At 37.2% G+C, this 17,417-nt stretch overlaps 1 protein-coding gene across 9 annotated transcripts in view; it reads right to left on the bottom strand.

Annotated features, from left to right (window-relative positions):
• akap9 (A kinase (PRKA) anchor protein 9) overlaps nt 1-17,417 on the bottom strand; it is a 66,494-nt gene that overhangs the window by 47,470 nt on the left and 1,607 nt on the right. For 8 of the 9 annotated variants that reach the window (XM_073858677.1, XM_073858676.1, XM_073858674.1 and 5 more), the window contains exons 2-5: nt 8,793-8,996; nt 2,503-2,547; nt 1,001-1,045; nt 196-357 (exon numbers count right to left, since the gene is read on the bottom strand). In XM_073858677.1, the coding sequence (XP_073714778.1) occupies nt 196-357; nt 1,001-1,045; nt 2,503-2,547; nt 8,793-8,996 (456 nt within the window). The remainder of the gene's footprint in view (nt 1-195; nt 358-1,000; nt 1,046-2,502; nt 2,548-8,792; nt 8,997-17,417) is intronic. The other variant, XM_073858678.1, reaches the window with a different exon arrangement.

Here is a 17,417-nt window from a genome sequence, read left to right on the forward strand (position 1 = left end):
GAGTCGACGTGAAGAGAAAGGACGGAACCTATTATTCCAAGTCGAGTCGTGCGGCAAAAGAACCGACATTCGGATCTCTGCAGCTTAATTACAGCAGGGTCACGTCAGGGTCGTGTGTGGGCTCAACATCACCCATATGTGACTCATACAGTAGCACAGCTCGGTTCTTTTAAAACACTCATAAGTCTCCGGTACCTGCTGTACTCCTTCAACTCCAAACGCAGCCCTGATCTCCTCCAGCTCTCGACTCAGTTCCTCCATGGCCAGGGTTTTAGCGGCTAACTCGTCCTGCATGATCTGTGTCGGACTATGAGGTCCACCGCTCTGCAGGTCAGTCTCCACGTGCGACTCCTCGTCCTGATATAAAGACAGGAGGTCCAGTTAAACCAAATCTGATTCAGGAGATCACATTCTGACAGAACTGGTGCTGGCGTTTAATTGGGACATCTCTCTACACGTAAAAGTGACCGATTGATGATGTAGTGGTGAGAAGTTATTTGCATGCAACATGAATGTAGTTCATTATTTCAATGTACACATATGACATTTGTAAATGCATTCAAAGCAAAGCACCTGGAGTAGCTGTGAAGAGCTTTGAGGGTATTTAAATATAGAGATTTTACTGATCAGCACTGTGAAACTGGTTTTATATTCCCTGTGGCAGGCAGCTAAACATCTCTCTTATATAAGCAGTTTATATGGCCTTTACTCACCCGCCCCACCACCAATATATAACATAAAAGACCCAAACAAAATGCCAAGCAGCCGCATGTCAGGCTGTGAATGGAGTGAGTGAGATTAAAATGGCAGAAAACCACATCGGTGGCCTTTAGTTTATATTAGCATATTCTCCATCAGCTGAGCCTCACAAACACGAGTAAGAGGAGAAACTGTGAGGTTAGTGCACGAAAGAAATGCTGTCACCATCAGGAAGAAGCTGTAAGTGAGAAGAAAGAGCAATGCAGAGACATTACTAAAGCATTAAAACTGATTACTGTACCGCCATCACGGACGTCATTCCTGTTCTCTCCAGGAAACCATTAACCTGTCAGTTCACAACAAGTCAAACTTCATAACACAAACACAATCCTGCAGGATATATTTACATGTTAAAGTGAGGGACTATTTAACATTTTTGAGGGACTACACTGCAAAAAATTACTTTCTTACCGAGTATTCTTGTCTTGCTTTCCGCACAAATATCCAAAAATTCTCAAATCAAGATGCATTCCGCTGATGAGCAAAAAGACCCAAGAAAATTAGGTCTAGATTTTCTTAAAAAATCCAGATAATTTACTCACCACCATGTCATCCAAAATGTTGATGTCTTTCTTTGTTCAGTCGAGAAAAAATTATGTTTTTTGAGGAAAACATTCCAGGATTTTTCTCATTGTAATGGACTTTAATGGACCCCAACACTTAACAGTTTTAATGCAGTTTAAAATTGCAGTTTCAACTGAGTTTCAAAGGACTCCAAACGATCACAAACGAGGCATAAATATGCCCTTCTAAACCACAACCTCTAGTCTATCTCCGGTCCTGTGATGCGCCAGCGCGACATCACGCAATATGTCATGAGGTCAAGAGGTCACGGATGATGTATCGAAACTATGCCCCAGTGTTTACAAGTGTGTTGAAAGAGGACCGTTCCGATGTTCTTGTATGTGGAATGATACTAATTAATGTCTTTGTGTCAGTTTACTGTTTAAAATGGTCCGCAAATCTGCGTTTTATAAATGTTTTCATATCTCGTGACCTTTCCACGGCATTACGCAATTACGTGAGGTCGCGCTGGCACTCCACAGGACCAGAGACAGACGAGAAGCCGTGGCTCAAAAGTGCATATTTGACAAAAATGACAATCCTTTCACTAGATAGGACCCTTATGCCTCGTTTGAGATCATTTAGAGTCCTTTGAAACTGTCATTTTAAACTGCATTAAAACTGTTACGTGTTGGGGTCCATTAAAGTCCATTAAATAAGAAAAATCTTTGAATGTTTTCCTTAAAAATAATAATTTATTCTCGACTGAACAAAGAAAGACATCAACATTTTGGATGACAAGGTGGTGAGTAAATTATCTGTGTTTTTTTAAGAAAATGGACTAATCCTTTAAGTGAATTTGTGCTTAAAACAAGCTAAACAAAAATCTGCAAATGGGGTAAGCAAAATTTTCTTGCTCGTTGTGTTTTTTTCTTACCCCATTGGCAGATTTCTTTGCTTGTTTTAAACACAAATTCACTTAAATTTGATATTTTTTCTAAAAACTAGACTTACTTTCTTAGGTTATTCTGCACATAAATAAAATACATCATGATTTTATAATTTTTAAATATTTGTACAGAAACCAACACACAAATGCCAAGATACAAGTTAAATAAGTAATTTTTTGCAGTGTAAGATATCAGACATGAGTTTACAGATAGCATTGCCTGATAAACAGAAAACCACTGCCAGCTGCATCTGTATTAGCAGAATAAACTCCCTTCAGATGAATCTTACCTCTGATGAACAGTCTTCTGCTGTCGTGGACACCTCACTCTCCGGCTGAAAATAGACATGAAACGAGGTTACGTGTGAAATTAATTTCTACATTGCTCCATTTTCTTCAGTGTCCTCAGTGTTACTGGGTCACTAATCAACACTGACATGCTTTAATCTTGAGATGGGGTGCTGAGAATGAAACGTGATGCATCGTCCTTTCAGTCACAAACTCACAGAATGAGTCTTCACAACAATAAAGAGATATAAAAGCACTCTGGCCATCACAGGCTGCTGTTTTCATTTCCTTTAGCTTACGGGTCTTTTCTGAGGGACGCGGATAAATAGGCTCATGCTGATTCATGCGTGAATATCTGACCTATATCCAGTTCGGTCCAGAGACGCAGTCCTGATCACAATATAACAGCTAGAATCATGTGGACATTGCTTTAAAAAAATCTAGTGCTGTTCGTATATGACTAGCAGTGGGTTTATTAAGGTGCCAAAGAATGCATTGTAATAATCTGTTAAATTGTTCTTTGATATCGAAACAGACGGTTTGTGGCTTTATTAAGTGCAAAACTGATCCAGAGTCAGTTTTACACGTCCATTTACAACCCTAGAATGAAATGGTCTATTATTATCTTATTTGAAAGGGTCATGAATAATAATGTGGAGCTCTGCTCTGATTGGCTGTTTCTCCTTCAGTAGCTCTGTGTGTGTGTAAACAGATCTTATGTTTGAGTCTGTTTGAGTCAGATTTTGAGGAATAATTAATTGTTTGGAGATTGTTAAAAGACGTTTCTGAGTGATAAGTTTGTGTTTTCTGCAGTATGGACCTGCAAAACGTAACTGTAACGTCAATAGTAGAACTTCAGCTTATATACCATTTACTAGCATATAACATTAACTAGGGCTGGGTATCGATTCAGATGTTCGATTTGATTTCGATTCATAAGCTATTGATTCAATTTCAATTCTCTGTTTGGTTCCGATTCTCGGACCGATTTTTATACTCGATTCTCGATTCAATTCAATTAATATAGATTTAATACAAATACTTTAATTATTAAAAAAAACAGTGAACATAAGTTTACAAGTGGGTAATTAATAAAAAGAAATTAAGAGCCACCAACCTGTATATTACACTTTTTTATTTTAGGTACACTTGGGTACATTAAAACAGAACCCATCTCTAATTTTCAAATGCATACATAGATGTTAAATACAATACAATTTTGATGCAAGATGAAAAATGTATGCTGTAAAAAGTCAAAACAGTCGCAATCCTTGATCAAACAGCATCAGGTTATTTCGTAAAAAAAATTTATTCGTGGCCTTTGAGAATCGATTTTTAATCGACCACGTAAAAAAGATGAATTGAAAAAAAAATATTTTTTTGCCCAGCCCTACCATTAACCAGCATATAGCATTAACTAGCATATAACACTAACTTGCCAGTCAGAACTTTGTTTTTAGCATTGTAACAACATTGTAGTTAATTTAATGTTGGGGTGTGTATATATATCGACTGTCACATCACAGTTATGTTGTAATGTTGTGGTGTTATGTTGTGATTGGTCTGTTTTCAGCGGTCTTTTACATGCACGAGGTTTACATAAGAAGGAGGAAACAACCGTGTTTGAGGTTCATGATATGTCATTACCATTTAGACAACTCTTATTATTCATCTATGCCTACATAAATACAGTTTTACATTCTATGGCACCTTTAAAGGTTAATATCAAGAGAGCTGGATGACAAATGAGATTGATGATGTAATGAAAAATAAGATGACATAAACCAAATGTACTAGCATGCTTGTTATTCATTACTGTGACTATAAATCTTACAACAATTATATCAGTATGTGTGGAGTGCTGCATTGTACAATCAGCATCCAGGACTGATGAACTTCATTATGAACTGACACAAACAGGACAGAATATGGAAAATAATCTGAGCAGAAAGTCATCCAGTATTGTGATTGAGTTTATCTGATGCATTCACCGGTGGACTTCAACACAATCACACAGTGATGCCAGAGTAACTCTCAGAAGTGTTTCCATAGCAACAGATGCAGGAGGAAAGTACAGGGACACTTCAAACTTCACCAGGGTTATTTCAATTTACACGTGGGTCAGATACCTATTGCATAATTTTGTCCTTGAAATGACGGGGAAAAACTGCAGACACGTTTATGTAAGGGAGGCTGAGCCGACGGGTCTGATGCGATGTTTGACATTTTTTATGTTTTAATCATATAAGAGCATACAGACAGGAGGTAAAGTGCATTAGTGCTGGAGAAATCACTGCCTGTTAAATCACACAGACGCTTTCAGAAGAGGGCAAATAGAGAACCGCTGCAAGGACATCAGAATCACACACACAACACACAAACACACACAGGCTGCTTAACCAGTTTAAACTCAGTTGTCTGTTGCCAGGGCAACCACTAATTTCACACTCATCTACAACTACACATACAGGCCAAAGCTGTTCATGTAATTCCCCCACAGGGCACAACACAAATATATTTGTCAAACAATGCACAAACATTCATCATCTGTAAAAATAAATATTTCTGCTATTGAAAAGCATTGAAGACAAATAAATCAATACAAGAATGTGAAGAGAGAGACAAACCACAAGATTGAATAATGTCATTACATTCAAAACTCCTGTTACAGAAATTACAGTAGTGCTTGCACACACACACACACACACACACATACGCGCACACACGTACACAAATACACACACGCACGCACACGCGCGCACGCACGCACGCACACACACACACACAAGGAGTGGGCGATATACCAGGAAGAAAGTGATTCCAGGTATTATGTTACTTCAATACCGTTGATTTTTCAATTTGGTACTCTTAGCAACTAACAGGGTTCATACATTTACAAACTACTGTCATCCATCTCTTATGTCAGCGTGTGGAGAGTACACGCTCTGAGTCCTGTACAGATTAACTGAGTCTACATGAAACAAGTCATGTATCGTATAAATGAGAGGTAAAACCCGGTCACGGCTGTATTTAGTTTCTTTTTCGTGGGTGCCCTGTGCCAACCCCCGCAAAATGCCACCCTGAGCAGCTGCCCATGGTAGAAAATAACTAATATGATTGGAAATGTGTGTATCTTTTGAGTAATTTCCCAGAATGTGAATATGATGTTAAACTGAACTAAAGGGAAAATCCAGAAGCATGATGTTCAGTGTGCTTAAAGCTGTTGTCAAAATAAATTCAAAGGCATCTTTGTAAAAGCATCACTTATATTCTGTATTTGTGTTTATGTGTTGTAGAATGAAAACAAAAACACTGTTTTTCCATTTCATGAAAAAGAAGCGATTTTAACGACAGGGGTCATATTATGAGAATTTTTTAAGATGTAAAATAAGTCTTTGGTGTCCCTAGAGTGCTTATGTGAAGTTTTATCTCAAAATACCCCACAGATCATTTATTATAACATGTTAAAATTCATATTTTGTAGGCCTGAGCAAAAATGTGTCCTTTAAAATGCAAATGAGCTGATGAAATGCAAACACTGATCACAATGATAGTGGTTTGTTGCAATTGAAACTCGATTGTGCTGTCAATTCTTCTAGTTTACCAAACATAGGGTAAACTGGGTTGATCTTTTTAACATTTTCTAGGTTGATAGAAGCACTGGGGACCCAATTATAGCACTTAAACATGGTAAAAGACAGATTTTCACGCTATGACCCCTTTAAAGAGCACCAATTATCTGATTGCTATTTTATATTTCCTTTGGTGTGTTAAGCCCGGAATACACTGCACGATTTTTGTCCTCTTATAAGATCATTACCTTATCACACTGTGCGACATGTATCATTTAAACTCAGATACGAGAGGCATGTAGACTGTACGATGATGACACGGAAGCGAGTTGCGTCACACGTTGCGCAACGTCACCAGCATGCGCACGTGGTAAACAAATACCGGCGCACAGGTCGTAGCAGCAAACAGACTGTGCGGTGATCATGCCGAATTTCTGACACTGCCAGAAAACTATCGTAGGCTTTGGACGCAAGACCGGGAAAACGGCCGTCTTTGAACCCCTCTCACTGTACGACATAGGATCACCGATGGAGAGCCACGATCACAGAAATCGCGACGATAGTTTCACGATGGCAATCTTTCGTTTGGGACAGCCAATAATCGTGCAGTGTATCCCGAGCTTACAGGCGGAGTCCACGATGTTTGAAAGCCAATGTTGATATTTGAAATCACCTAAACAAACACGCCCCTACCCCAATAGAATCTGGACCTTCTGTTGATAGACCCGCCCCAAACATACGCAACCCGGCAAGGATGTCGGTTATATAAGTGTGTTTTGGTAGTCGGCCCGTCTCCTTTTCCAAAGCGTTTTTCAAACATCGTGGACTCCGCCTTTAAGTGTGTATTAGTACATGTTAACGATACGCAAAAGTTACAAATCCCAAAGTAAACAATGATGCAAGTTATCGTCTTCAACGTTCTTTTCTTGGACTACAACAAACACACAGATTGTAGGCATCAGTTTACTTCCTGTAATTGGCGATGTAGACAAGATCAACATTATCATAATTTCTCCCGTTTGGACTCACAGCCTGTAAGTTAACTCCTGTTAGCAACTGAATCTTTCAAACATGGTAAGGAGCGTCACATTTCTGGCTGACATCAGAGGTATTCAGACCAATCACAACATACAGATTAGCTGGCCAATCAGGGACACAGAGCTTTTTAAATCAATGAGTTTTGTACAAAATCAGAGTGTTTGAGGAAAGGAGCTACAAAAATGTACGGTATGTGGAAAACGGTATGTGTGTTTACAGTTTTTCAACTGTAGCAATTAAATAGGAGCTCTTTAAATCTGACAGTAACAATATGCATAATATTCATAACAAGATGAGTTCGCCCATCCACACAGTGGCAAAAAAAAAAAAATCTGTCTATGTCTATATAAGATTAAAAATACATGTTTTGCCAGAAATGTTTTACTACAATGTGATTCCACTAGGCATGGGCCAGTATAAGATTCTGGCGGTATGATAACGTTTAGCAAAAATACCACGGTTTTACAGAATTGTGGTGTTGCCATCACAACACTAAAATGTGTTATTTTCAAATGTCAAATAAAAATAAAGCCTTTAAATTATAATATGCTTTCAAATATTTTCCTAATGTATATTAAATGTAAACATCAAATCAATCACATGACTTAATGATTTAAGGAATTTTGTAAAAACACAGCTCATAACTTGGAGACGGTATCAAAGAACATTTTAGTGGTTTTGAAACCTTAACTGTTTAAAACCTCGGTATACCTTGAAACCGGCCCATGCCTAGATTCCACAATGTTTTTTCTCATATGGCAATATACTGTAATACCGATTTACCAACTGGAGAGTGGAGACTGAGACTGTAGAAAATACCTTGATATGTATTTTAGCTAGGGATGTAACGATTCAATCACGATTCAATCGCGGTCCTCATTAAAAATGCCTGTCTGAAATCGATTCTCAATCGCAAGGCTGCGATTCTTTGTTTTATGCACAGCTTGTGCCTGTATTACGGCATTTGGTCGGTAGGAAGTCCTTATCAATCTAAAATCATTATGAGGCGGAGTCGTTTATAACGTGCATTTAAAAAAGCACTTGTTAAACAAAATCATTCATAATATTCCTTATTATCATGAAAATACCTGAAATAATTTGAAGAACAGCGTATAAATATTCATGTGTAGACATTTCCTGGAATAGCGTTTGTAATGCTACTTCTTGTGTGGCACAAAGGGAGTTTCTGCACGGGAGCGCCCCCTGGCGTTCGGATGTGCCAAGATTTCACCGTAATTCATTCAAATTCTTTCATTGAGAAAACGCGCATTTGCACGATGAATCGTTACACCCCTAATTTTAGCTCATATAGACCACCCTTAACACGTGTTTTGTATATTCTATTCCCTTCTTCTAACCCAAACTCCAATCATCACAGAAAACTTTCTTGTACCTTAAATTTTCAATAAACATCATTCTGTTTGATTTATAAGCTTGTTTCATGACCTTTTTGTTGACCTCAAAATGTCCCCACAAGGTCACAAAAATACAGGTAGTCCTATCTTTGTGGGGACCAATTAATGTAATAATTACCAGGTACACACATACGCACATACACACACACACACACACACACACACACACACACACACACACACACACACACACACACACACACACACACACTACTGTCTAAAGAAAACACATAAAATCAGTTTGTTAAATAAATGTTGTGATCTCACCTCTATGGTGTAAGTCTGATCATGTGTGACGGTTTCTCCACTATGAAGAGTCTTTGAGAGGGAGAAGACAGTCGTCTGATCTCCTACAGTCTGATCTCCATCATCTCTCCTCTGCTCCTCCACATCTGACTCAGCTTTCTTTTTCTTCTTCTTTTGCTTCTTCTGTCCATCAGACTGAGCTTTCCTCTGCCGGTACTCGGCCAGCTGCGAGACAAATGACAAACACATACATTCATATAAGATATCTCCATATTTCCATCAGTTTTAGGAGTACGGGATCAGATGATTAATGAACTCAGTATGTAGACGCAATGCCACATAGTTTAGTGAAGCGAATCATTTGCGGTCTGATGGTGATATTGTTCCTCAACTCGTTCACATCCGCTTGCGTGTGACACTGTTAATCCTTTAAACTCACCTTAGAAGATTAACACAACAGACCTCCATAATGTCACACATCTGTTTCCTTAATATGCATATGTGCTCATGTTCATCAGTAAGAATCTAGTGATCTTGATTAAACACAAACATCAAGGTTTTGTTTACTTTTATTAACAGTCAGGATTAAAGTGTGTGATTTATTCTTCACCTGAGATCATAAATATCATTAACATTAATCATGGCACATATAGGGTTGAGAGGTAAATGTTCATCTAGTTCAAATAAAACACAAGTGAGTAAATCAGATTTTCAATAGGGATGCACCGAAATAAAAATTCTTGGCCAAAACCGAAAACTGAAAAAGAGGAAACCAAGTCCGAAACCCCGAAAGAAATTATTATGGCAATTATTAGTACCATTGCATTTATGGCTATGACTGTGTACTAACTTTACTAGGGCTGTGTGACGGATCACAAAACTCACGGTTCGGATTACATTATAGTTTTTGACGAAGGGGGTTCGGATTATTTTTCGGATCAGCAAAAAAAGGGTGGTAAAATCTAATAACAAATAAAGAAATTACAAACATTTATAAAAAAGAACAAAGTTCCAGATTAAGTAAGGTCTGAAATTAGCATTAGGTACAGACATCGAATTAAATGAATCATAACACTGTTTTTATTTTATATAAATTAAATATTATTATTATTATTTTTAGAGCTACAGAAGTGATTTCCTCTTTGTCTTGGGTTGTTTATTTAACATTACTGACACAGACTTATTGAGGTAACTGTCTCTTTAAGATTAAATAAGCACAGACTGGTTTCTGACTGTAATCTATACATACACTTAAGACATAAATTTTTTTTATTAAAGAATACTGTGGAGATCATTTTGTTTGTATGTGCCCTGTCAATAACAGAAAGATTTTATGTTCGCTTGCTTTTTGAAACGCGTCTCTCCGTGTATGGAATTCTGAGTGCACTTAAACACGCGCGCACAAACAAAGACCAAGAGAAAATCCCAAACAGTGCAACAGTCGCTCCACATAAAAACATTACGGTTTTTTTTAGACATTAGCGCGACTTTCTCTAAAGTTTACACATCAAGAGTTCTGATCTTTGAAGGGTATAGGAATGAGCTGGACCAGACACTTTCAACCCGCATGTACAGAAAGCAGCTCACTTTAGTGCCTTTTTGCGTTTAAATACGTCCACACCGCAGACATGTTGCTTCAGACAAGCACGTGCAGGTCATGGTTTCTGTTTGCATCATCACAACATTTCGACCATATTGTTTCGGTGATAAAAGTCATTCGGTGGCCGAATATTCGGTGCATCCCTAATTTTCATATAAACACAAATCATCAAGTCATCTGTCTGCGTATGTTGTGAGAAATCAGGTGAACTTTATGACCCAGGAGTAAAGCTGCACAACACCTGAGCTCACAGCAATCACAGAAGAAACAAACATAGCTTTAAACTTCTCAGATCACATCATTAAATGGAAAATTTATAAAAAAAGGTGTATCTGTCTAAAAACATATTAGGCAAACGTGTCAGTACAACCAGATTTCCCTAAATGTGAACATTTTTAGGATTTAAATTTAAATTCAGTCAGTGAAGCACTGTCATCACAAACACATGGAAGCAGACCTGAATAAATGTGTTTGTCTCACGTTATTGCTTAAAAAGGTTGATGCTGGACAGAGGATTTCAAGCCATAACATTGGCATGGTTAAACGGTAATTAAAAAATTACACGATACTACTAACCATTAGACATTTTTATTGCGGTTAACCTTAAAACTGGTAATCAGTACATCTCTAGATCAATGTTACATTTATTGACTCAAACACTGTATGAAGATCGTTCACAGTTTGAGGCTGTCAAAATGAAAAATGTTTTGTTTCTCGACTCATTTTCCTGTTCTTATTTTGCAGGACTCGGTGTACAACAGTACACAAATAAACACAACTTGCTCTGCCTCTCAACATCAATCCTTATTGGCTGAAATAACTGTTCACGATCCAATCAAATCCTAAAGAATTCCTGGCCACCTGTCACACACACACATGCTCACGCACCTGTCACACAGATGCCATGACAGACGTTCATAAGTATCACCCCTCCGAATCCATCAGAGTTTAAACCACACATCTTCATTTGAAAAGACCAAGCTCATTCAAAGCAGTATTGATCTAAACATCATCATCTTTGATGAAACACGAATTAAACATTCATGATTTAAGAATAAGCACAGAGGTCACATTTCTTCTGTACTCATGGCAATAACACAGAAACTGCATACGTAAGAGAGCATTCATACTAAAGCATTAATGTACATTAAACACTGAGAGCTCAGACTTTACACGTACATCTAAACAACAACTGAAACCAACACTTCCACTTTGTTTGTTAGGTAAATGATGGCAGTATAAACTGAACCCAGATCAGTCGAGTACTATGGGAACAGAGCAGCAGAGTCTCTAGGATACAATGACGACTACTGGGAAAAATCCACCTCAGACTTTAAAACAACTTTACACAGACCAGCAGATGGAAACCATTCATGTGCCAAACACTTGACTTAAATGTAATCATGTGCTGGTGCTAAATAACATCATCATCATCATCTAAGTGTGATCTGACCTTCAGACATCATCATCAGCTATTAAAACCACACATTAACACGCAAATCTAATCTATACTCTAAGCTACTTTAAAACAAGACTTGTGTATATTTAAATTACTTGATATTATCTGCTTCCAATGACCATGGGCCTGATAAATAAATAAATAAATGTATGTGTGCTACTTCACCACCTCATGCATCAGAGAACCGAACTGAATTGATCTGAAGAACACCATGACAGGAACAGGCGCACAGCTTGCGATTAAATAAATGTCATTAATCTCATGAATATACTGAAGTGACTGTACCCTGCTGACCCACAGCTCTGCTCACAACACCTCACTTCTGATGTTACTGTTAAAGGCCACATTTACACGAGAATCCCTTGCATTTTTAAAGAATTTGACACACAAACATCAACGTTATCCGAAAGATTCACAAAGATTCATCAAAATGACTAAAAGCGCTATATTGTGAGTGCCAGGCCAGTAGGTGGCGATATTACTTTGTAGAAGAATGCATATGTGCGCCAGCTTGTAGTGTTTTTTTTTACAGAGCAATAAATACAAACATTCAAGATGGCGAAAGCATCAAGCGGTTTCGTTTACACAGACAATGAGATAGATTTATGGTGACCCTGGACTATAAAGCGACAAAATTTTGTAAACTTTGTCCTCAATCAATTACAGGCTCACATCACGTTGCTGTGCACATGGTCACGAAAACGTAACCTTTGCAAATGTTTTTAAGCACCGCAGTTTTAAAACAAGTGATTTTAAGCTATTAAAACACACAAATCTCTCACTGGTCTCGACTAAATCACATTTCTACCTCTAATAATCAGATAAATTAATAAATACTAGGTTATCAAAAATTAAATTGTAATATCATAAAAATCTCAATGAAAGACAAAAATAACTTTATGTAAGGAATAATTGACGACGGGCCATTGAATTATAAGAAAATAATGCACACCAAGGTGGTAATGCGGCACGACGCGAAGCGGAGTGCCGTTACACCGCAGGTGTGCATTATTTTCAAATAATTCAAAGGACCGGAGTCAATTATTCCGCTTATACCACGGTTACCACAAACATTGCTCTGGTGCCTATTTTTAAGACATTTGAAAAGATAGGTGTGCGGTTTACAGAAAAATAATCAACACCCATAGAACATTTCTCAGCCAATCAGAATGCAGCATTCAACAGACCCGTGGTATAACATGATATATATCATTATCATAGGGCTGGGCGATATGGCCAAAAAATATCAAGAAAATGTTTTCTATATCAGTCGATATCGATAATTATCATGATAAATGACAAATCTTTATTCCTGTCAAATTTAAAGGCAGATTTTTGCTCCTGAATGAAAATTGTAAAGAACTAGGCAGTTAATAATGGTTCACACGTGTGTTATACATATACGAGCTATACACACTGATAAATGGATGTCAAGAGCTTGCGCAACATTAAACACAGTGTGTAAACATTATCAATCACTTATCGAACTGTCATTATTGTTTTATCGGAAAAAAAAAATTTCAAATGAAAGGCATGTGTCTTATCCACTGCGCCATCCCCACTCCGAAACATCACGAAACTACAGGAGAAACCCCACCTCAATGGACACAGTACGCATCAGATTTCAGTTGTCAATGGTTTTATCAATATCTAAAGAGCAAGATATCTGCTAGAAGATAATGAAGCAGAAAATGTTTAGTTTGACATCCATGATGAAAATAATCTTACAATGATGAGATATTAATCAGCTGATTAATCAGTTAGCAATAAATCTTAACAAAACATGTAACACATAGACAATCTGACATCTGTGACATCTGTTTAACTCCTACATGAAATGATCTGAGATCAGTAACACTCTAGTTATGAATCTTAATTAACACACACACACATCATTAAATCATCTGGATCAGAACTGATGGCAATCTTCTTTATGTGAAAAATGAGGTGAGATGAGGACAAATGAGAACGTTCATCCAGTGAGTGTCTGTGATTCAGATCATGATAGTTGAGCGTGTAGGAGGTTTGTAATGATGCAGGCCGTTCAGGATTTATTATATCTCTTGAGTGACACCGAGCGTGTTTACTGGCCAAACCAATTATCCCAACAGACTATTGATGGGATTACCAAAAAGATTTGTGTGTGTGTGCGCGGGTCTGAATACTCAAGGCATGACCTCTTGTTAACTAATGCTTTTAGCCTACACACATAAATGAGTGTAAACCAGTTAATGCTTTCAGATTTAGCGGATGTAGAAAACATTTTCATTGCACGCTGGGATGAAACAATCGATTAGAAATCATAAAACAGACACAGTGTCTGTAGACACACGCACGGTTCAAAGGCTTTAAAGAAACATACGAGCACATTATCAGATCCACATCAAAACAATGTGTCAACAAACTCTAGATACATCCATCATCTACACTTAAATCCACAATGTTACATCTTTCTCGTGGCATACAAATCATTTTCATGGGAAACTTTCCATGGAAATTAATGGGAATAAACTGAGAATTTGAAAAAAAAAAACAGTAAAAACCTCAAGTATCAAGATTCTTTGATGAATAAAATGTTTAAAAAGAACATATTTATTTAAACAAAGAACAATTTATTTCAAATAAAAATATTTTGTAACAATACACATAGGGGTGGGCGATATGACCAAAATCTTCTATCACGATAGAATTAATTTTATATCATGATAACGATATGTATCACGGTAGAGTTTTTTAGAAAGAAGATAAAAACAAACAAAACTCAAGCTCTCTGAAGATAAACAGTCAATGATATAAGAATGATAATAAATAATTATGCATGTATGTATAGGCCTATATATATTTTTATTTAAGGTAGAAAAGTGATTTAATCAGGAGCAGTGAGAGATTTCTCTCAATGCTGTTTGCTTAACACGAGTGACAGACAGAAGCAAAATTAGGTAACTTCCCCTTTAAGACCAACGTCCGGATCCAATACACTGTTGCACATGCGCTTTTCTCTTTAAGCTGTTTACTTTCTCTTAAGACCTAACTGGTCGTGTTTATAAAGAATTTTGACGCGTATGTGTATTTAAGGCCAATAAAGCGGGAAAAATGCTCACGAGCTTAATGAGCAGCGGTTGCGCGACTTGTCTGCTCCTCCTGACACACAGAAAGAACGCACGCATACAGATCTGTTGTCTGTTTTTCAATGGCTTAAAATAACTTGTTTTAAAACTGTAGTGCTTAAATACGTGTACAAACGTTACGTTTTCGCGACCACACGCATAGGAGCATGTAACCTCGATAGAAACGATAGTCCAAAATCTCTACCGGTTGACAAATTTCTACCGGTTAATTATGTCTACCGGTTTATCGCCCACCCCTAAATACACACTACTGTTGGGTTTGGGGTCATTTTTTTAATACCTTGCATGCATGTATGTTTATTTATGTTTGTATATGATAAACTTTATATAAATTTCCCTAAATTTCCAAATAATTCCTGTTAAAGGTATTGCAGAGGATTTTCTATTTCTGGGTGGATCATCAAGACTATTGGTCCTCCTAGTTGTCAATCAAGAGTGTTGTGCAATTACATTTTTAAAAAAAGCGGAGAAGGCGGTTCTTTTCTAAAATTCAAAATAATCCACCGCTATACCTTTAAGTTTCAAATTTTTAATATTTTCAAAATTCCCAGATTAAGTTCCCATGGAACGTTTCCGGAAATGTAACTTTCCGCCCCTTTGCAAGTCTAATTTTTACAAATGTTTAATCAATCCATCAGAATTATAACTTTATGATGGGTAATGATTGTTACCTGAAGGCATATAAAAGTAGGACACATGGCATGTTTCTGCAGGAAGAAAACACACAACAGGTCTGAAAGTGCCTTCTCAATACATGCAAACTAAAACTTCTCTTTCTCAAAGCTAAGGGTTGTGGGTCAAATAAATTAACCAAAAACTAGATTTCAAAGGCAGACATCATACAACATCAAGGAGCTCTGGATCTTCATCTACTAAGGATATATATAATGTGTTTTTGTTTGGATGTAACGGTGAATCAGCAGAGAGAGAGAGAGAAATGAAATCAGCTGAGGTTTGCTAATGTGACTGGCATAAAGACATCACGAATAGTGACTGACATCTGCTCTGAACATCACACTGTGACTAAACAAACATCAGATGTGAGCCAGCAGCAGATGATGTGAAGCGTCACTGAAGACAACACATATAGAGATCAGGGGTTATAGGTCATCTCTGGTCATTTTGAAAACTGTACAAGCTTCCGGTCAACATGTGCAGAAATCCACGTATCTGTAGTGTGTAAACACAATGATGAAAGATTCAGCAGGTGAACAAACAGATGAAACCTCACAGGATCTGTGTTTAGGTCTCAGGATACTTCTCTTCTCTTCTCAATTATATTTTTTTGGCTCATTTAATTAACATTACTGGCAAAAATACAAATCTATAATAAATCAAACTACAGGAACAAATGAACTAAAGAAGACAGAAATATCAAACATAACAGACTGACATTCAATCCCAGACCAACACAGAGTCATCGCCTAAAAGACTTTAATGATTTTCCTCTACAAACACACGGTCGGGTCGATGAGTTAAAATCCACATAAATACAGATAAACAAATGTTTTACTCTATTTTTTCTCTTTTACTTCATGTACTGTAGTAATAATGCTGAATCATGTCCTCCTTCCCTCACAAATCTCTTTATTCAAAACTCTATCAGATTCCTCACTTCAACTTTCTAAAGGTGGTTTGCTGGCTCAACACATCAAATAAATGTTTGTCAACGACATATAACATTACATTTCCACCTGACTTTCACATAGGCCTAAATCCAACATTTACAGGTTAACATTTAAACTAAATGACATGAGTGGGTCAGTATGTGTGTTGACTCTACAAGGCCACCTGAAGTCACGTGATCAGATGACACAACAAACAGTGACAGAACAAACTACTAATGAGTTTAACAGCTAGTAAAGGATGTTTAAAGGTGGTGTAGAATGTAAAACTGTATTTATCTGAATAATGAGAGTTGTGAACATGGTAATGAAATATCATGAGCCTCAAACACGATTGTGTTGGAAAACAGACCAATCTCAACATAACACCAACTGTGACGTTACAGTCGCAATGTACACCCCAACATTAAATTAAGAACAATGTTGTTACAATGCTAAAAACACAAGTTGTCACTGTTGAGTTAGTGCTATATGCTAGTTAATGCTATATGCTAACGTTTAGGCTGAAGTTCTACTATTTAGGTTACAGTTACGTTTTGCAGGACCATACTGAAAAAAACACAAACTTATCACTCAGAAACGTCCATTAACAATCTCCAAACAATTGATTATTCCTCAAAATCTGATACAGACTCAAACATAAGATCTGTTTACACACACACACACAGAGCTACTGAAGGAGAAACAGCCAATCAGAGCAGAGCTCAACATTATTATTCATGACCCTTTCAAATAAGATAATAATAGACCATTTCATTATAAAGACAAATCCTAGTTGTTAATGGACATTTAAACTGACTCTGGATCATTTTTGCACTTATTAATAAAGCCACA

This window comes from Misgurnus anguillicaudatus, chromosome 20, assembly GCF_027580225.2.
Source record: "Misgurnus anguillicaudatus chromosome 20, ASM2758022v2, whole genome shotgun sequence".
Lineage (NCBI taxonomy): Eukaryota > Metazoa > Chordata > Actinopteri > Cypriniformes > Cobitidae > Misgurnus > Misgurnus anguillicaudatus.